Here is a 22,117-nt window from a genome sequence, read left to right on the forward strand (position 1 = left end):
GTGACGGATGTAGCTAGGGGGCGAGCTGCCTGGAGTTGCGTTCCAGGCGTCCGGCCCCTGGGCCGTCACCGCGGGGCGCCCGCGCTGAGGGTGGGAAGATGGTGGTGGGGGTGGGGGCGCACACAGGGCGGGAAAGTGGCGGTAGGCGGGAGGGAGAGGAACGCGGGCCCTGAGCCGCCCGCGCGCGCGCCTCCCTACGGGCGCCTCCGGCAGCCCTTCCCGCGTGCGCAGGGCTCAGAGCCGTTCCGAGATCTTGGAGGTCCGGGTGGGAGTGGGGGTGGGGTGGGGGTGGGGGTGAAGGTGGGGGGCGGGCGCGCTCAGGGAAGGCGGGTGCGCGCCTGCGGGGCGGAGATGGGCAGGGGGCGGTGCGTGGGTCCCAGTCTGCAGTTAAGGGGGCAGGAGTGGCGCTGCTCACCTCTGGTGCCAAAGGGCGGCGCAGCGGCTGCCGAGCTCGGCAGTGGAGGCGGCGAGAACATGGTGCGCAGGTTCTTGGTGACCCTCCGGATTCGGCGCGCGTGCGGCCCGCCGCGAGTGAGGGTTTTCGTGGTTCACATCCCGCGGCTCGCGGGGGAGTGGGCAGCGCCAGGGGCGCCCGCCGCTGTGGCCCTCGTGCTGATGCTACTGAGGAGCCAGCGTCTAGGGCAGCAGCCGCTTCCTAGAAGACCAGGTAGGAAAGGCCCTCGAAAAGTCCGGGGCGCATTCGGCACTTGTTTTGTTTGGTGTGATTTCGTAAACAGATAATTCGTCTCTAGCCCAGGCTAGGAGGAGGAGGAGATAACCGGCGGTGGAGGCTTCCCCATTCGGGTTACAACGACTTAGACATGTGGTTCTCGCAGTACCATTGAACCTGGACCTCCCTTCACACAACCCCTCAATCGTGGGAAACTGAGGCGAACAGAGCTTCTAAACCCACCTCAGAAGTCAGTGAGTCCCGAATATCCTGGGTGGGAATGACTAAGACACACATACACACACACACACACACACACACACACACACACACACAGTAGGAAAGGTGTATTTCAAGCACACTTTCTTTCTCCTTGGGGAGAATTATTGCTAACCATCTAAGTTTTCTGGAGGCGGCCTTTTTTCTCCCCAGCCTCCCGGCGGGGTCACCCTCTCCCACCTTCCAGGAGAGTGGAGGACCCGCGAGATACGGGGCACGCAGGCAGCGACTTCCTGAAATGCTAACAAGGATCGTAGGATCAGTTACTGCTGCGAGGAGCAAGCACTTGCTTCTTGGGGGAGTTTTGCAGCCAACAGGGAAATGGGCTTTCTTTGTGAGTTAGAGGTAGAGGTCCGGCGGCCTGAGTGATTGAAACTGCTCGGGACAATGCTCGTATGTTTAGCAAACGACAGAACTGTAGAACTGTTCCTGAGAAATCCCAACTGATAGTATTTTAGTCATCTCAGACGACAGTTAGCACAGTTTAAAAATGAGGCCTACTTCTTGAAAAACAGAATCCAAGGTAGTTTTGTCCTCACATTGACAAATGTTGACACAGCCAGTGTAATTTCCTATAACCAGGAAAACTGAAAGAATATATGTACAGTTAAAATATGTACAATGCTAATTAAAACTTGTATAATAAGTCTAAAAGTAATTTAATGAGGCTTCACTTTTATGACCGTCCTTGTGGTATGCTTCGCCAGGAATATATAGCTTCAAAAAGCAAAGGCTAGTGGAGGGGTACTTATTTTTTTACGGCAATGTTAATTGTCTCTTTGACATGGAAATATAAACCTGGTAAAACTATCAGTGTTTAATTTAGTGTCTCAATTTCTATTAGCAAAAATTTATAATCTATAGGATAAATGCACATTTTATTTTTTACTTTTCATATTATGCAAGTTAATTTTTTTAATTTAGTCAAAGGAGCTTATAAAGGATTTCAGGGCCTGTTGCTGGATTTGATTTTAATTCATTTTGAAACATTGACAAGACCCTGGTTGTTGTTTTTTTTTAACAGTGGTTTATCCGTATCAGCAAAAGTTTAGCCACTGTGATCCGTAACTGTATGAATATAGTTCTTAATATTATTGTCTATATAAAAATATTTATTACTCTAGTTAATATTATTCTATATAAAATCATTTTGTTTAAATTATTAAGTTGCCTCTGAAAATCTATAGTAACAAAGTAGAACATGTCAATGTATATAAATGCCATAATTATGTATTTTTTAGTTTAGGCCTATAAAACATAACATTGTGGTGATTTTAAGTTAGAGAAAATATTTTATAGTATGTTAATGTATATGCATGAAATGCAAAAATATTTAAATGATAGGTTCATTGAAATAGATCATTTTTTGTTATTTAGGTATAAATCAATTTTCAGGACGTATGTGAAAAGTGCAATCTTCAGGAAGTTTCTCAAGATAGAACGCAGCTTGGATAGAATGTCTTGAAATATATGCGATTTTCCAATTTCATATGTAAAATGATATACATAATATAAAATCTAGCGGTGTTAATTATAATGATATGTAATTATATATTTCACATTAATATATTTTATGCCCATGGCTATATTGATTTGGGAATATATATGGATACTAATTATGTTAGGATTCATACAATTCCTTGAGAGGCACAAGTGCTAAAAATTACTTGTATGAATTATTTAATATCATTGCAAATAAGATGTTATTTTAACTTTTTTTAAGTTTCTGCAAATATGTTTATTATGATTTTTTATTTTTATATGATTGGAAATACATATACTAAAATTCCACGTTACCAGTTTCTTAACCACAGAAACCTGATAAATTGCCATAGTTGATTTGTTACTTCTACCTTGGTGCATTTACAAAATAGTCATATTTTTATTATGAAGTTAAATATTCATTTGTTTATAGCTACTTCAGAAGGCTCAGATTATTTTTTTCTTTAATAGCACAGAGTCCTCTCAAGGTAAGCACTGTGCAGTTAGTATAAACCATTACTCCCCATGTGTACATGATTCACAGTTTGTATTGTGTTCCAAGTGAACCATAGCCCTTTCAGAAATCAAGACTTATATTCATTTTACTTCTTTGAGTACTCTTGAATTTTAGAAAGTCCATTATGATCCTAAGGTAGCAACAACATAGCCTATTACCGTCTATGATGGTTTACAGATCTATTATTCCATGTTAGTTCATCACTATCAACTACCGTGATAGAGTTAAGCTAAACCGTTTTCCCAACATATGAAAAACTCCTATTACTAAAGTGATACAAATGGTATCAAAAATACTTTTTTATAGCAAGGTTCAACAGTGGGCCCAGTGCTTTTACACTTTTTCAAAAGTCCTTGGAGAAACAGAGAAAATCTCACTTGCCTTCTGTACTAAAACATTCTAGGCCGAACTAAAACTGAAACTTCATAGTAGAACACTGTAGGCCAGGGGTGTTCAATCTTTTACCTTCCCTGGGCCACATAGGAAGAAGAAGAATTGTCTTGGGACACACATTAAATACACTAACACTAACAATAGATGATGAGCTTAAAAAAAAAACAAAACTCATGATACTTTAAGAAAGTGTATGAATTTGTGTTGGGCAGCATTCAAAACCATCCTGGGCTGCATGTGACCCTCGGGCCCACAGGTTGGACAAGCTTGCCCTAGCTCCTCCATCTGCTGCAAAGCCCAGCCTGATACAAAAACCAACGTGATAAAAAGTTTTTGTGGTGCTTTATTTTGGCAGTTTAAGTTATATAAACAATGGGTACAGTTTCATTTTCTAAATATAAAATTATTACATTGAATATGAATTTTTAAGACAAATTATCTGAATTCTGATTCTCATATACCTAACTACTAATATCTTCTCTATTTGTTGCCCAATGAGATTAATCCACCTCTTAAACACTTCACCATCAAGAAAAACAATTTTGTATTTTAAAACGAACCCATCCACTTTCATTCAGCTATTTTATATTCAGGCATCATCCTAAGGAAAGAAAGGTTCTGACAAAGATTAATACAGATGGATAAGTAGTAGCAAGAAATCAAAAACTGCATAAAATTCTAGCAATAAAGTGTTAAATTATGGTACAGTTACATTCTGGATCATCAGGTATCTGAAGAATATTTCATAGACTGTTAAATGATTGCATTATAAAGTCAGGTTTTTTTAAAGCAAGATTCAAAACAGTAAACAGTTTCTCTCTCTCTCTCTCTCTCTCTCTCTCTCTCTCTTTCTCTCTCTTTACCAAATTAGTTATAATGGTTTCCGCAGGATGAGAGGGGTTGGGGAAAAGGTTGGTGATATTTATTTTCTTCGTTTCACTTTTGAGTTTTCCAAAGTGCTATGACCATCATCAGTAAAATATACATTTCCAAAGCCTTTGACACGGTAACAATCCTACACAGTGGATGAACTAAGAGCTTCTCTAGCCTTAGGTGGGTAGGGAGGGAGGAAAGACAAGGAAACTGAGTTGTTTAAGTGTCATACACGAGAACGTGGCTTTAAGGTCTGGGAAAACCTGCGAGGGCTGTGACGTCAGACTGTGTAATGCTCGCTATGTCCATTCACCAAGACGTTCCATTTTAAAACTCATAAATCCGTAGCTATACCTGTTTCCAAGGTGCCTCGTGTTAGGCCTCTGGTCACAGCACTTGGCGCCCTTCTTGGGATCTCTTCTCTCCGCCCCCACTACCCCACCCCACAAGCACACTCTAGTCCCCTCCAATCAATTTCAGGCAGGTCTCGCCGCCTCCGGAGCCACGCTGGGGGTGCAAGGGCCCTGGACCCCAAAGAGCGCCCGACGACGAGAGATGAGATGCACGCTGCTCCTTCACTCCTCAGCCCCCACCATCCTCCTCCTGGATCCTAACTTCCCCACTCTCTCAATTCCTAGAGACGCTGCGGATCCCAGAGGCTTAACTGGCAGCTGGAACGAGGTCCTCCAACAAGAACTTAGACGCTTGGTCCAATTATCACTCCACCGCGCGCACTTTCCGCAGGAGCGATGTGATCCGTTATCATAACTGCGGACCTGGGGTTCCACGTGGAAGACGATTGGGATTTCACTGGCCGCGGTGGGGGTGGGAGCAGACAGAGTCTGAGTGGGGTTAGTGGACTCGAGACGAAAGGCAGGACATGACAGAAGGCAACTCTGGGTCACCTCTCCAGCTTGGAACTGGCTAGGCCTTGTTTTGGAGGGGATGGGTAGATGAGAAGTGAGTCAGGGTTACCCGGAGGAACCACGGGGAAAGTGCGCTTCTGAGACTCTTGACAGCCATTTCGTTCCCTTCCAAGCCACATGGAGACCTAAGAGTGTTGAAAGGCCACGACTTCCCTCAGTTTCTCCATCTGGGGGTGCAGGATGGTATAGAGAGTGGCCGGTAGTATTTTTCCAGTGACGATGTCTCTCCATTGTTTTCTTCTTATATTGCAGCTTTCCCCATGTTTGAAAATTTTCTTTTCAAATGAAATCATTGATTAGAATAAAAAAAAGTAAGTAGCTATTAAAACAAGATCAATTTCCATGACAGTAAGCCAACCGATGGAGAAAACCTTGGGAATTAATAAATGAAGGATTTGTTTGGTAGATGATAAAAGGTCCTTTTAAAGGGTCTGACTCTTCCTAGAAAAACCCACCAACTTGGGACCGCAACAGATTTACCATATCCTAATTCATGCTATTTTAATGTGTATTCAGCAAACCCACATGTGTTTACAATTGTCGAAGCTACCAAATGTCAACAGCGTTTTTTTTCTATTTGTTGAATGTGAATCTCATGTACAAAGCCATCTAAACAGAAGAAATTACAGGAATGATTTTAAATCACATACAAAACCAATAGTATTGCTAGAGGAGAATTAGTCAAGGACGGCATTATGAAGAAAGTGAGGGAGAATTTCCAAAGAGCAGAAAGATAGGGCTTGGTGGACCAAAGAACGTTTCCATCTAAAAGGAATAGCAAATACTTAGAGTCTCTGAACCCACTGAGTCTTGGACTATTTAACTAATATTTGTAGTTCCAGATATAGCACAGTGCCTTGTACATAGTTGTATTTTTAAAAATATAGTGCCTCGTAGATTTTTTTTCCACTTTTATTTAGGAGGAGAGGGCACATGTGCAGGTTAATTACAAAGGTATATTGCACCATGCTGAGGTTTCGAGTACGACTGAATCTGTCACTCAAGTAGTGAGCACAGTACCCACAGTAGGTAGTATTTCAGCCCTCGCTCATTCCCTTTCTCCTCCATCTAGTAGTCCCCAATGTCTATTGTTCTCATCTTTATGTCCAATTAGCATTTGTTTTTTAAAAAGGGTGGTTGAAGAAATTCTCAGTGCTTGTCAGTGTCTCTCAGTGCATTCATTTAATTCATGAGCCCTGGAATGATGGTTGCATTTGGGCAGAACTCTACAATCAAAAAGAAGTAATAAAAGGGAAAAAAAAGTGAAAGCCATCAACTACAGGATTGAAATTCCCAAAGCATCAGAGGTCCTTTCAAAAAATAGTATGTTGATTTTTAATTTTTATGACTTATTGGCTTTGTTCATGAAAATATAAACATGTTATCACAAAGGATTTTTTAATTCAACTATTTCTCAGTTTTCTCTTTCACCTTCAAAATAAAATATCATAAATTATTTAAATGGTTGTGAAGGCAGTAGGATTTTTTTAAGAGAGAAAGGTTTTATAAAGGTTCAGAATTACATGAACAAAGACATGTAATCTCTTAAGCAAATTGAAACTAATAAAATCGTACAATCAAGGTAACGTAAATAAAAAAGCCTTTGCTTTCTTAATTGAATTATGTGAGTAACTAGAAATTTTAAAAGTATGGCAAAGGTTAACAACAGCATTATTACCTGGGCTGCCTTTAAAAATACATATTTCTCGGGTTCACATTCAGAAAATTTGATTCAGATTTGCTGTGGGTCCCAGAAATCTGCATTTTAAATAAACACTTGAAGGAGATACTATTACAAGTGGCCCATTGGGACACAATTTGACAAATATGACCAATTTTACTTTTTAAACCTTATTTCTGCTTCTTTATCTTTGAATTGAGGTCCAGGATTTTAGGTAAGATTTTAATTTTAGAGTCAGTTTACTGGATCCCAGGGAGGAGAGTCTGAGTAATCAGTGGAGGAGTTATTTCACCAAATGAAGGAGACCCTTTATTATTATGTGACCCTTTGTCTGAATTGGAAAAGAATGTCTTGTAGATACCACATTTTTACAGTCAGAACATAGTTTGAGAGAAAAAAATATAACAAGATATATTTGTGTTTTAAAGCTTACAGAACCAGACAGAAAATTTCCACATAAGCTATATAAGATACGTTGTCTTTTTAAAACACTATATACACTTCTTTCTGTTCGTGCAGGATGAATGGATCTCTCTCTCTCTCTCTCTGTGTGTGTGTGTGTGTGTGTGTGTGTGTGTGTGTTGTAATAAGGGGTTTCTTTCATTTTATGATCCAGACCAGGCTCGTAATAAACATGACAACCTAAAATTATGTAAAAAAGAAAAATCAAAGCACAAGTGTTTCACAGGTTTAACTTATGCTTATCTAAGATCAGGGCAAGATTGCAGGAAAATGTAGCCATAACAGAATAAAGCATTTATGGACAAAATGATGGGTCTTTATGTCTCTGTAAAAGCACAGTGATGGGGGGGAAATATAGATGAAAAATGTAAGCTAAAAAGTAACAATTGTAAGAAAAACTAAAATATCATGCCTTTCAAATGATCATTTTTCTGCTTTTAAGCTAAAATTTGTCTAATATTACACCAGTGACTTTGCTGATGTATTAGGAAAAAGCTTGTTTTGCTTTCTTTTCTCGAGTGCCACCATTTTCTTGCTCTCATTCTCTTTCAGGCTGCCAGATCATCTGACTCAGCAATTGTATAACTCTCTCACCCAATTTAAAGAAACAGCAGCTATCTAGAGAACAATGACTCCCCCAGTTGAACATCTAATTGTTAAATGTCCAACATCGGACACTTTGAATTTTACTCCATGCAATTTACATGCTGAATAGTTGAAGTTGAATATATTATATTTAACATTTAATTTTTAAAAGAAGCTTATTCAAACTTTCTTCCTAAATCACATGGTAAAGTTATTGTTTTCTTCAAAAACAATTAGGAGGAGCTTAACAATAATAGGGCACTTCAACTTCCATTATCTAATTTAATTATCACAATATCCTTATGTTTTCGATGTTTCGTTTTTTCATTTTGTAGATCTGGAGACTGAGGCTCAGATAGGTTGCATGGCCTACCAAAAGTCATTGACTAGTAATTCATATATAGTTGAACTTGGTTGCCCATGGAGTGCTATAAATATGTATATGGTTTCAGTTCCATCTCTTTTAGTTAACTATTATTTTGAAAGTCGCTTAACCCCTTTGGGCCTCTACTATACTCAAGCATCAGCCATATAAGTCACAGTAAATATTTATTGGTTGAAAGGAGGTTAACATCTTTCAAAAATTTATTTTTTGACCAAAATAAAACCAATGAAAAATTCTCATATGACTGTACATATAAATTACTTATTCCTACCTTAATTTAAAAGCAATAAGTGGGATACCTATTCACCAGCACAGGAACCACTTGAAGCGTGCAGTTGAAAGATTACTTTCTTTAGCATTCACATGACCTGTGAGCAGATTCTATTTCTTTTGCTTATTAGCTGTCATGGTACCAGAATGAAGTATGAGAAACTCTCAGTGCTTTCATGTTCTCATCTGTAAACCTGAGACCCTATGGTAGTCCCGTAATAAGAGGTAGATAAAATAGTATGTATGAAGAGTCACTGTAAACTTTTACACAGCGTACGTTTGTCAGTTATTATAGTGCCTAATTAAACTATGCCCTTAAGAAAGCACATTAGTTTTTTACAGTAAATACCTACTTCATTATAATTTTTCAGTGTAGCTAGAAATTTCTAAACTCCACTTTAAAAATATACATATCATAATAAAAATATATTTATGTATTCAGACTCCTGGTATGTTCCAAGGTGTTAGGTAAAATCAGTGTAAATTTGCATACTTTTAAATTCCCATCTGTACAGAAGATCTATATGGTGGCCTTTAGGGTATGCCTCTAAGCTATTCTAGTATTCATAATCATTAAAGAGATATTAAGCAGTGTTTGTGGACCCCTGTTTTCTAAGACAGGAAATCAAGGTAACTTTAGAAAACTGGAAAAAAAGTTATTAGTCTATCTATCTAATAACCCAGAATAATAATTTCCAAAGGAATCACTGAAGATAACTGGATTTTTAATTCCTTCAGAATGGTTGTCACAGTCTCAATATCTGAATCAACAGTTTTGACCAAAACAATTTTCTAAAAATTCTTTAGTATAAAAAATTATGTGTGTGTGTGTCTGTGTGATGAAAGGAATGATAGGCAGAAACATTACTGTCATCCTTATGACATTCAAAATGCCTACCTTGGAGGGTGACCTTCAGTTATTTTTATGCAAATGTGAAGAAGTTATTTAGAAGTAGGATATCAAAGAGTAACACAAAATACACTAAATAGTATGCTTTCTTAAGGCTAAATTGACTTGGGGGTTTTAAATCAGTACAGAGTAAACATACAGTATATTCTGTTATCATTGCCTTTTTGAAAAATTAATTATGGAAGTTATCATCTTAACCATAACAACACAAAAGATAAAACTCTACCCTCAACCCAGAGACTCAAAGGAAAACATGAGTGGAAATGTTAAATCTGTATGTGAAAAGTGCTAAAACATGAATAGGAAGCAGTTACTTATTTAATCAAAGTTGATTATATTTCATCAAGAAGTTGATTCCCTTGAGTGGAGTTGAATCACATATCAGGTGAAGAATGTGATTTGGGGAAGAATGGTCTAACACAAGAAAATTTTCTTGCAATCTTTAATAATATCAGAGGGGAGATTGGCTTCAGAACTCTCCTAAGTTCAGGAAAGGACACAGAAAATTGAACATAACAGTAAGACTATAGAGTCCCAAGAAAGCAAGCTACTTTTAAAGGATAGTTTTTTAGAGGGGCAAAAGGGGGACAACCATTCTCCATTTGATGAGAAAAGCTTCCATGTAGATGGTCCCCCTGAAATTAGAGTATCCTAAACCAGTGTTAAACCTATCAGTGAAACATGAATATTAAACCTCCACTCCCAGGAGTGAAAACCGAATACATTATTATTTATCTGTGACTTTCAACATTATCTCAGAACTCTAACAGCACATACGTACATCAGCAGCATAAGCAGAAATGAGATATTATATATGCTTGTGTTAGCAATTAAAAAGGACAGCATATTTGAGAGGGGAAAATCTGTCCTATCAAGAATGAAAAAGAGGGAGGTTAGGAAAAGTAGTTTAGAGAAAGTAAATTTTGCAATTCCTCAGTTTTAACTGTAGTTTCTCCACTGTACCTTCCACTTGAAATGCACTCCAAGCAGTGGAGGTGGGTAGCAATGAATGCAGAGGAAACACTGAACACAGTGACACTCTCCAGTGTCACTTCTCATGATTTAATGAGGGGTTTTTTTTGGAAATTCTTCTGTCATAACATGGGAAACTTTGTTACAAAGAAGCTGTTTTTTCAGAGGGTTAGAATTCAGAGGTAGCATCATACCTTTTAGAAGAGAATTTGCTTGTTGAAACCACAGATACCTGCTAGAATGTACAGGAATTAATGAAAAATTACTCAAAAGGACATTTATTTTGATGACCTAAATGAATAACTTCATAGTAAATGTCATATATATTCTCAAAAAATTAAAAAGCACCATTTATTGAGAGCCTACCGTGCACCCGGATTTTTATATATCTGACATTCTTTATTCCTCACAGTAACCTTATGGGGTAAATTTTATTTTCCCCACTTTGTGAGGTGAGGAAATAAAGGCTCAGAAAGTTTACATAACTTATTCAAGCCCACAGAGCTGGTAAATGAGAGGTCAGTTCTATCTGAGTTTAAAGACTAGGCTTGTCCCACTTGCATATGTGTCATTTCCAAAATTATGATTAAGGATATGGTTGGCATTTCCCGCCACCCACATTAAGTCCAATTAAGTAGCTGTGGCCATAGAAAGAATGGAGAATGGAGAGAGGAACTGACTTCAACAGCTACAGCAAACATTTATTAGCTGAGTAACCATAGCTACATAGTTCCTCAATATGTACCACTCCTCCATTTTGTTATCTATAAATCAAAATGGTGGCTTTTTAAAAAGCAGTTTTGCAATATATTCAAGAGCCTTCTACCCTTTGAAAAACTGCAATACTATTTTTAGTAGCAATTAGAAACACCTTAAATATCTGACAACAGGGACATCATTAAGTAAATTATAACTTTTTCCAGTGGGATGTGTTACAGCTGTTAAAAGTAGCATTTATGAAGTGTTTTTGGAGAAGTTTGGAAAATGCTGTAATAAGTTAGAAAAAGCTCATTTCAAAATTGCATAATATTCACAATGTAAAGATTAAGCAAAGAAAAAGGAAGAAGTATTTCAAAATGTTAATAATTATTGCTTTGTGTGGGGTAGTTTTTCATTTTCTATGTGCAGCTAATTCCTTAATTATTTTTAAATATGTGAGCTTTAATCAGGAAAGCAAATCATTCAAAAATGAGGGGACTGAATTAAGTGACTTTCAGGGGACTTTGCGTGTCTTTGAGTTCCAAATTTCTATCACTATGTATTACTACTGAAGAATAATCATAGAAGCACAGTAGTTTCTGAAAATGGAGAGTCAGTACTCTTGGCCCAGGTTTTGCAACTTGCTCTAAAGCAGAGTCCTCAAAGAAAAGGAAGCATTGATGAGTTGTCCACAATGTACTGGATAAATTATCATTAGGAAAACATATTGTAGTAGGGAGAGTGAGCACCTCTCAAACAGAACTGAGAACCTTAAGTTTGAACTTTTCTTTTCCTTATTACTTAAGCACTCTGAGCCTTTTTTTTGTCTGCATTATGAAGAAAGAATAATACTCTCTATCCCATGGGACAGCTGTGGAATTATAAATTACACATATAAAACTGCTTGATGCTTGTCACATAGCTGGGGGTTGAAAAAATGATAGCCATTATTTTCTTGGCAACTTTTAATGAATTTTTTATTATCTCTATTTCTTTCTGCCTATCTCCTCTAATTATGTTTATTACTTATTTTGTTCCTCAGGATGAGGTCAATTCTCAATATCTGTGCTGCACATAATATATATATATATACCAAATATGTGCATATAGTATGTACATACATACATACTGTGCTAATCTTTTAGTGTTCTCAGCTGATCAAATAGCTACAAATAGATATAAGTAATTCGCCACAAGTAATTTATCAACATAAAAAAATTTACAAAAAAGTTAAGGAATAATTGTTTCCATGAGCTGCAAAGATCCCTCATTTCACAAGAGTACACCCTAGAGATATTTTAATAGTAAATTTCTCACATAGATTTAAAATCACATTTGTTTTGCACATAATTTAGAAAAGATACCTGCTATATAATAAGTAATATACTTTTAAGTTTCCTTCAAAATATTCTTGGGAAGATGATAATAGGTACTGCTAATTCTATACCCAGTTAACATTTTGGAAACTAAGGTTGAAAATTGTGACTTAACTATAATTATGCATTAAATCTACAACACATCAAAGAATTTTGCATTTTGTACTCCTTACTAAGATCCAGTTTGAGTAGGAAGATAAATTTTACAGTAATTCTGAATGAGGGAAGATGGCACAGAGTTTCTAAAAGAGTACCTTCCTTATAGCAAATACTAAATAATTGTGCTATATTGAATTTAATTAAATAGAGAATAGTAAAAGGGAGAAAGAAACATCCTCTGTTTTGAAACTTCTAGAGATCTACTCCCAGGGACACATTGTTTTTTCTTAGCAAATCTGTTTGGAGGTCTGCTCTACTTTCTCAGAGGTCTCCCTTTCATGCTGAAGCTATCTTTTTTCCTTGTGGAACATAAATAATTAAATACCTTGCAATTATTTACCTAAGAAAGTGTTTCTTTCCCGTTTAAAATGCTCTTACCACCCACATTGGACTTGATTATCAGAATTTTTATCCGGGGCAGCTTCAGGAGCACTTTGGCACTTCGGGGCTAAACCACAATCTGTTTTTACATGTTTGTGATTATACCCATTTTGTAGATCAAGACATTGAAGCTAGTAAAAAAAAAAAAAAGTCATTTTTTCAGGGTAACAAAGTAGGTGGTAGAGCTAGGACAGGGACTCTAATTTCCTTACATTATTGCTTTTCTAAATTAAAGGGATGCATGGAATTATTCCTCCATTGCCTTTGCCTTCAAATAATTATCTATTGCACCCAACATCCTATTCTAGAACTCATCTATGAAGGTTTAACACAGCTGTACCTGGGAGCTCCATTACAGGGCATATATCTCGCTCTCATAAGCTACTTCCTAAGGAATTCTCTTTAATTATGGGATCTTCTCCAGACTCTGAAATCTTTTTTTCCTGGTAACACAAGTGTGAGGTGTCATTTATCAGAATGCATCACCCCAGTCTTCCCTCCTCAAATGATTACTGTAGGCTCCACTCAAGAGCTCATCCCAGTTCAAGACCACCTTCCTCCTCCAGAGAAGCAAATATATATATATATATATATATATATATATATATATACACACATTTTTTTTTTTTGAGACGGAGTCTCGCTCTGTTGCCCAGGCTGGAGTGCAGTGGCGCGATCTCGGCTCACTGCAAGCTCCGCCCCCCGGGTTCACGCCATTCTCCTTCCTCAGCCTCCGGAGTAGCTGGGACTACAGGTGCCAGCCACCATGCCTGGCTAATTTTTTGTATCTTTAGTAGAGATGGGGTTTCACCGTGTTACCTAGGATGGTCTAGATCTCCTGACCTCGTGATCCGCCCGCCTCGGCCTCCCAAAGTGCTGGGATTACAGGCGTGAGCCACCGCGCCTGGCAGAGAAGCAAATATATTGATGGTTGTTACCAATACATGCTCTTGACTAAGAAACCTTCTTTCTTAATTAATATTGACAACTTTAAGCCGAGTGCCTGACATATATTAGGTACTCAGTTACTCTTTTTCAAATAAAGTTATGAATGATGATTCTAATAAAAGTAACTTATTTGTCTACTAGTTTTATTATGTTTATTTAATTCATTAGAAAGGCCATGTACATAGTACAAAATTCAAACAATATAAATCATGGAATGTGAAAAGTAAGTCACATGCCCATCCCAGTTCTTCATTTCCTTACCTCACAGGTAACAGCTTTTCCTGTATCTCCCCAGAGATATTCTATGTATATTTTGTTTTTAACACCAAGCTATATTTAAAACAATTATCTTTAATAATAATGTTAATATTGAAACTGGTAAAGAAATATGTGTGTATTATCTCACCTCAAGCGTAAACAATAGAACAAGAGAGAGCCCATTTTGAAAATTATGGACAATGAATCTAGAAATAATCTCAAAAGATTTCGCAGTCAAAAAATAGTTCATTAGATACATGAGAACTGTCACTTGGTCTCAGTGTAGAGCTATTGCCTCAACTCCCTTTATTTTCCTAACAAAATCATCTTGCTTATCCCATGAAATATGTGCATATTGCCAATCCTACAATGCCGCATCAGAACCAGAACCCAACTCTGGAACACTACCTTCTCAAGTATCTTTCTGTCTCTTTCTGGTAATATGTTGAATTAATATTCACATCTATTATGACTAGTCTTTGATTTGTAGGGTTGCTGAAGTAGTAGCACCACTGCAGGGCTTTCTTTAGTTTAAAGAAAGTAATCAGGTGTCCCTACTGTGTCATGATCTCCACCCTCAGCTGGGTTCTCCAGTCTGGTTTTAAAGAACAAAACAAAAGGCTTCTCTGTCTGAGTCTTACTCAACCCATCCTCTCTACTCATAAGAGGTATTCCAAACCTTTACGATTCTCAAACTTCCTAACCCACCATCTTATTTTCACTCTGCAAACAAGCTAACCTCCTCATTCACAGAAAGAAGTGCCTCAACTTCCTCCCCGTTCTGACCTTTTCTCCCTCCCAAATCTATGTATCTCTTGTGACAAAATCTATAACCACCGCTGTTCTATTTCTTCATTACTTTTGAGGGACCTCAAGTCCTCAAAAATATCCTATCTTGCCTGTGTACTTAACTTTTCTTTTATTCTCTTCTAACTTTCCCTTCTCTTCACTTGGCACTTGCCCTTCCAGGTATATGTGTGCTCAGGTCTCTTCCACCTTCCATCTGCCTCACTTCATGGCATAGGGCCTTGAACTATCACAACCAACCTATGAAAGAGTAGTCAACGCAGTGTCCCCACTTCCTTGCCATCCCATTATCCTAGTTTTTCTTTTGGCTCTCTGAGGAGTCCTTCACAGACTGGTTTTCAGGAATAAGTCTAAATGAATTACTTTCAGTTTTCCTAAACTTCTATGCCTTTGCACATCCTCTTACCTCTGCCTAGAATATCTTTCTCCTTCTTTTCCATCTTCAAACTCTCACATCATTCTTCAAGACTGGGATCAGCTCTCAGCATCCGGAAGCCTTTGCCTACTAGAGAGAAATGAGAATGAGTTTGGTCCCCTTTTCATTTTCTTGTATCATTCTGTGCTTTATTTTGCTCTTCTAAGAGCATTACATGCTTCATTTAATCCCTAAACAACTGTTTGAGGCAAGTACAGTTATTATCCTAATCATGCAAATGAGAAAACAGAGGCCCAGACATGTTGAGTAACTTTGATAAAAGTTAAAGAACCAATAAGTGGAACAGTTGAGGTTTGAACCCTGGCAGTCTGACTGTAGAGATACTATGTTTGACCTACTCCCCTCTGCCGCCACCCCATGTCTGCCCTTAGTTTCTGAGCTTGTTGAATGAATGAACAGGTGGTAGTCTTTTTTTGTTATAAGACTGATCAGAATTAAGACAGGTTTAAATTTCACGTGTAGAATTTTCAAAACTGCGAAGGCAGTGCAAATCTAAAAAAAGAATGGCATTCTCAGGAAAGAGGAAAAGTGTGAGAATAATAACAATAACCAACAAACTTTAGTAAATTCTAGTAAATGTAGTAAATTTTTACATTAAAAGCTTTTGGACATACATTATCATATTTTATGGCCACATGAAATATATTATAATCCCATTTTGCACATAGGAAATCTGAGACTGGCATAAGGAGCACAGAGATCCAGGACTTTATATTTTCATTCTTCTAGGATTTTGCACCTCAGGTTGATATGTATGAGTAAACTGGGAGTATAATGGGCTCTTTAACAGAAAAACTAGGAAAGTTTTCCCACTATTATTAATTATTTACATAATTTTTTAAATTTTATTATTATTTATACTTTAAGTTTTAGAGTACATGTGCACAATGTGCAGGTTTGTTACATATGTATACATGTGCCATGTTGGTGTGCTGCACCCATCAACTCATCATTTAGCATTAGGTATATCTCCTAATGCTATCCCTCTCCCCTCCCCCCTACATAAGATTTATAATGGATAATGGACTTCAATTTCTAGAGCAAAATGGCCCCACCCAAGGATGCCATAATCCTTCCAGAGCTCTACTGCAAGATATGAGATATACATATCTAAAACTTGTTCTTGGTATTTCCAAAGCAGTCAACTTTTACACCTGTTTATAATGCATCCAAATGTTGTTTTTATATGGTTGCATCTCCCGTCTTCTTCACCAATAGCTATATATATTTTTCACAAGAGCTGAAAGAGTTCTTGATGTAGGAATCCATGGTAGAGTTTCAGAGAAATCCCTGAATTCCCTGAAAGTTTTATCTAGAAATACATGTGCAAGTGAACACATCTTTTTTTAAAAAAAAATCATTACCTACTTTCTTTTTTGAGAAGAAGGTATTTCAACAGACTCTTGAAGGAGCCTACTCTTCCCACTCTCCCACCCCCATTAAGAACCACTGTAGGCCGGGCACGATGGCTCATGCCTGTAATCCCAGCACTTTGGGAGGCTAAGGTGGGTGGATCACCTGAGGTCAGGAGTTCGAGACCAGCCTAGCCAACATAGTGAAACCCCGTCTCTACTAATAATACAAAAATTAGCTGGGTGTGGCAGCATGTGCCTGTAATCCCAGCTACTCGGGAGGCTGAGGCAGGAGAATTGCTCGAACCCGGGAGGCGGAGGTTGCAGTGAACCGAGAGAGATCGTGCGGTGCCATTTCACTCCAGCCTGGGCAACAGAGCGAAACTCCATCTCAAAAAAACACACAAAACAAACAAACAAAAAGAAAGAACCATTGTATTAGTGATGGAAATGTGTTCCCTCCCTCCCATCCTGGCAACCACTCTTTCTTCCTCCTCCATCATAAAATATCTTAAACTAAACTAAAATAATTTTATTTATCGATAGTTTGAATTTTCCCTATCATTGCTACACAGCTAATTGAGAGGTACCCCGAGGAAAATATAAATGGTACAGTAATGCATTGTAGATTTTAATAACATACTTGACATCCCAAATTGTTTTCATTGGCTTCATTTTAAAAACTACATGTTTTAAAATCAAGCAGACACTAAAAGTACAAGATATACTGGGTCTACAAGGTTTAAGTCAACCAGGGATTGAAATATAACTTTTAAACAGAGCTGGATTATCCAGTAGGCAGATTAAGCATGTGCTTAAGGCATCAGCAAAGTCTGAGCAATCCATTTTTTAAAACGTAGTACATGTTTTTGATAAGCTTAAAAAGTAGTAGTCACAGGAAAAATTAGAACTTTTACCTCCTTGCGCTTGTTATACTCTTTAGTGCTGTTTAACTTTTCTTTGTAAGTGAGGGTGGTGGAGGGTGCCCATAATCTTTTCAGGGAGTAAGTTCTTCTTGGTCTTTCTTTCTTTCTTTCTTTCTTTCTTTCTTTCTTTCTTTCTTTCTTTCTTTCTTTCTCTTTCTTTCTTTCTTTCTTTCTTTCTTTCTTTCCTTCTTTTTCTTTCTTTCTTTCTTTCTTTTTTTTCTTGAGACCGAGTTTCCCTCTTGTCTCCCAGGCTGGAGTGCAATGGCGCGATCTCGGCTCACTGCAACCTCCGCCTTCTCCTGGGTTCAAGCGATTCTCCTACATCAGCCTCCGAGTAGCTGGGATTACAGGCATGCGCTACCAAGCCCAGCTAATTTTGTATTTTTTAGTAGAGACAGGGTTTCGCCATGTTGGTCAGGCTTGTCTCGAACTCCTGGCCTCAGGTGATCCGCCTGTCTCGGCCTCCCAGAATGCTGGGATTATAGACGTGAGCCACCGCATCCGGACTTTCCTTTTATGTAATAGTGATAATTCTATCCAAAGCATTTTTTTTTTTTTTTGAGTCGGAGTCTCATTCTGTCACCCAGGCTGGAGGATGGTGGCGCGATCTCGGCTTACTGCAACCTCTGCCTCCCGGGTTCAAGCGATTCTCCTGCCTCAGCCTCCTGAGTAGCTGGAATAACACACGTGCGCCACCATGGCCAGCTAATTTTTGTATTTTTAGTAGAGACGGGGTGTCACCATTTTGGCCAAGCTGGCCTCTGAACTCCTGACCTCAGGTGATCTGCCCGCCTCGGCTTCCCAAAGTGCTGGGATTACAGGTGTGAGCCACCGCGTCCTGCTCCAAAGCATTTTCTTTCTATGCCTCAAAACAAGATTGCAAGCCAGTCCTCAAAGCGGATAATTCAAGAGCTAACAGGTATTAGCTTAGGATGTGTGGCACTGTTCTTAAGGCTTATATGTATTAATACATCATTTAAACTCACAACAACCCCTATAAAGCAGGGGGCACTCATATTCCCTTCCCCCTTCATAATTACGAAAAATGCAAGGTATTTTCAGTAGGAAAGAGAAATGTGAGAAGTGTGAAGGAGACAGGACAGTAAGTGAAGCTGGTCTTTGGATCACTGTGCAACTCTGCTTCTAGAACACTGAGCACTTTTTCTGGTCTAGGAATTATGACTTTGAGAATGGAGTCCGTCCTTCCAATGACTCCCTCCCCATTTTCCTATCTGCCTACAGGCAGAATTCTCCCCCGTCCGTATTAAATAAACCTCATCTTTTCAGAGTCTGCTCTTATACCAGGCAATGTACACGTCTGAGAAACCCTTGCCCCAGACAGCCGTTTTACACGCAGGAGGGGAAGGGGAGGGGAAGGAGAGAGCAGTCCGACTCTCCAAAAGGAATCCTTTGAACTAGGGTTTCTGACTTAGTGAACCCCGCGCTCCCGAAAATCAAGGGTTGAGGGGGTAGGGGGACGCTTTCTAGTCGTACAGGTGATTTCGATTCTCGGTGGGGCTCTCACAACTAGGAAAGAATAGTTTTGCTTTTTCTTATGATTAAAAGAAGAAGCCATACTTTCCCTATGACACCAAACACCCCGATTCAATTTGGCAGTTAGGAAGGTTGTATCGCGGAGGAAGGAAACGGGGCGGGGGTGGATTTCTTTTTAACAGAGTGAACGCACTCAAACACGCCTTTGCTGGCAGGCGGGGGAGCGCGGCTGGGAGCAGGGAGGCCGGAGGGCGGTGTGGGGGGCAGGTGGGGAGGAGCCCAGTCCTCCTTCCTTGCCAACGCTGGCTCTGGCGAGGGCTGCTTCCGGCTGGTGCCCCCGGGGGAGACCCAACCTGGGGCGACTTCAGGGGTGCCACATTCGCTAAGTGCTCGGAGTTAATAGCACCTCCTCCGAGCACTCGCTCACGGCGTCCCCTTGCCTGGAAAGATACCGCGGTCCCTCCAGAGGATTTGAGGGACAGGGTCGGAGGGGGCTCTTCCGCCAGCACCGGAGGAAGAAAGAGGAGGGGCTGGCTGGTCACCAGAGGGTGGGGCGGACCGCGTGCGCTCGGCGGCTGCGGAGAGGGGGAGAGCAGGCAGCGGGCGGCGGGGAGCAGCATGGAGCCGGCGGCGGGGAGCAGTATGGAGCCTTCGGCTGACTGGCTGGCCACGGCCGCGGCCCGGGGTCGGGTAGAGGAGGTGCGGGCGCTGCTCGAGGCGGGGGCGCTGCCCAACGCACCGAATAGTTACGGTCGGAGGCCGATCCAGGTGGGTAGAGGGTCTGCAGCGGGAGCAGGGGATGGCGGGCGACTCTGGAGGACGAAGTTTGCAGGGGAATTGGAATCAGGTAGCGCTTCGATTCTCCGGAAAAAGGGGAGGCTTCCTGGGGAGTTTTCAGAAGGGGTTTGTAATCACAGACCTCCTCCTGGCGACGCCCTGGGGGCTTGGGAAGCCAAGGAAGAGGAATGAGGAGCCACGCGCGTGCAGATCTCTCGAATGCTGAGAAGATCTGAAGGGGGGAACATATTTGTATTAGATGGAAGTATGCTCTTTATCAGATACAAAATTTACGAACGTTTGGGATAAAAAGGGAGTCTTAAAGAAATGTAAGATGTGCTGGGACTACTTAGCCTCCAATTCACAGATACCTGGATGGAGCTTATCTTTCTTACTAGGAGGGATTATCAGTGGAAATCTGTGGTGTATGTTGGAATAAATGTCGAATATAAATTTTGATCGAAATTATTCAGAAGCGGCCGGGCGCGGTGCCTCACACCTTGTAATCCCTTCACTTTGGGAGATCAAGGCAGGGGGAATCACCTGAGGTCGGGAGTTCGAGACCAGCCTGGCCAACAGGTGAAACCTCGCCTCTACTAAAAATACAAAAAGTAGCCGGGGGTGGTGGCAGGCGCCTGTAATCCCAGCTACTCGGGAGGTTGAGGCAGGAGAATCGCTTGAACCCGGGAGGCTGAGGTTGTAGTGAACAGCGAGATGGAGCCACTTCACTCCAGCCTGGGTGACAGAGTGAGACTTTGTCGAAAGAAAGAAAGAGAGAAAGAGAGAGAGAAAAATTATTCAGAAGCAACTACATATTGTGTTTATTTTTAACTGAGTAGGGCAAATAAATATATGTTTGCTGTAGGAACTTAGGAAATAATGAGCCACATTCATGTGATCGTTCCAGAGGTAATATGTAGTTACCATTTTGGGAATATCTGCTAACATTTTTGCTCTTTTGCTATCTTTAGCTTACTTGATATAGTTTATTTGTGATAGAGTTTTCAATTCCTCATTTTTGAACAGTGGCGTTTCTCCTCTCCCTACTCCTGTTGTGTGAGGGAGTTAGGGGAGGATTTAAAAGTAATTAATACATGGGTAACTTAGCACCTCTAAAATTTTGCCAACAGCTTGAACCTGGGAGTTTGGCTTTGTAGTCCTACAATATCTTAGAAGAGACCTTATTTGTTTAAAAACAAAAAGGAAAAAGAAAAGTGGATAGTTTTGACAATTTTTAATGGAGAAGGGAGAAGAACATGTAGAAAAGGGGAAGTGATGTTGGCTTAGAATCCTAACTACATTGGTGTTTAATATAGGAACATTTATTTATATAACATTTTAAAGTACTAAATTCATATTAATATATTATCAAATGGGTTTAAGCATCCTACACATTTTAATTCAATTGATTCATTTTCTTTTTGCTTTGGATTTCTATCATGATTTAAATATTTACATATGGGTTACTTTTTAGATTTTTCATACTATGAAATATAAGAAAAACCTTTAAGGCTAGTTTTATGACCAAGACGAAGGACTTCATTGAATACACAAAACAATAAATATACTGCAACATTTTGTCTTTCTTTTTGTAGCTGCAATTTGGTTTGCTTATACTTTCTCTTTGTCTCTTTGAAAACTGAGTCAGTTTCACTTTCTCAGGACAGGATTTAATAACCATAATATATTTTAGTATAATTCCTTGATTTAGGCAAATTATGCAATTTGTGTTTAGTATGAAATGTACCTAAAAATAAGTAACTCCTCTTTAACACCACCATCCTCAAACTAATATAACAAATAACAGTTATCCTAAAGTAAATTGTCTACTTCCACCATGCAGCACTCAAATTTTAAGGTTGCTATGACTGCAGACAGTATTTTAAAATTCCTCTCTGGAAATGGCTTTGTTTCCAAGATGATTTAGGAACCAAAGAGGTGACCATCTCTTGTTTAATGAACGCTCAAATCATAAACCTGGGAAGTGTTTTAGTTTCCTACTGCTGCTGTTACAAATTATCACAAATGTGTTAGCTAAAACAAACACAAAATTATTTTACAGTTCTAGAGATCAGAAGTCAAAAATGGGTCCACAAGGT

The 22,117-nt window shown here is 39.4% G+C and overlaps 2 protein-coding genes across 3 annotated transcripts in view; both read left to right on the plus strand.

Moving 5' to 3' along the window:
* CDKN2A (cyclin dependent kinase inhibitor 2A) overlaps window positions 1-22,117 on the plus strand; it is a 28,679-nt gene that overhangs the window by 1,741 nt on the left and 4,821 nt on the right. The window contains exon 1 of one of the 2 annotated variants that reach the window (XM_003830685.4): window positions 19,516-20,009. The exons of the other annotated variant lie outside the window; for it this stretch is intronic. Coding sequence (XP_003830733.1) covers window positions 19,860-20,009 — 150 coding nt within the window. The 5' untranslated portion in view covers window positions 19,516-19,859. Of the gene's footprint in view, window positions 1-19,515; window positions 20,010-22,117 lie in introns of those variants that run through there. 2 annotated transcript variants of the gene reach the window in all.
* LOC134728585 (tumor suppressor ARF-like) lies at window positions 339-11,464 on the plus strand. Its single transcript, XM_063594461.1, has 2 exons — window positions 339-667; window positions 4,853-11,464. Exons 1-2 carry the CDS (start codon window positions 352-354, stop codon window positions 4,876-4,878), a joined length of 342 nt encoding a protein of 113 aa, XP_063450531.1. The 5' UTR covers window positions 339-351; the 3' UTR covers window positions 4,879-11,464.

The sequence above is a fragment of the Pan paniscus genome, chromosome 11, assembly GCF_029289425.2.
Source record: "Pan paniscus chromosome 11, NHGRI_mPanPan1-v2.0_pri, whole genome shotgun sequence".
Lineage (NCBI taxonomy): Eukaryota > Metazoa > Chordata > Mammalia > Primates > Hominidae > Pan > Pan paniscus.

Excerpts from the sequence above, each read along its gene's own strand:
- LOC134728585 (XM_063594461.1), top strand. The coding sequence starts at position 352 with ATGGGCAGGGGGCGGTGCGTGGGTCCCAGTCTGCAGTTAAGGGGGCAG. Across the intron at positions 668-4,852 it reads GCCGCTTCCTAGAAGACCAG|AGACGCTGCGGATCCCAGAG; the intron begins GTAGGAAAGGCC and ends CTCAATTCCTAG.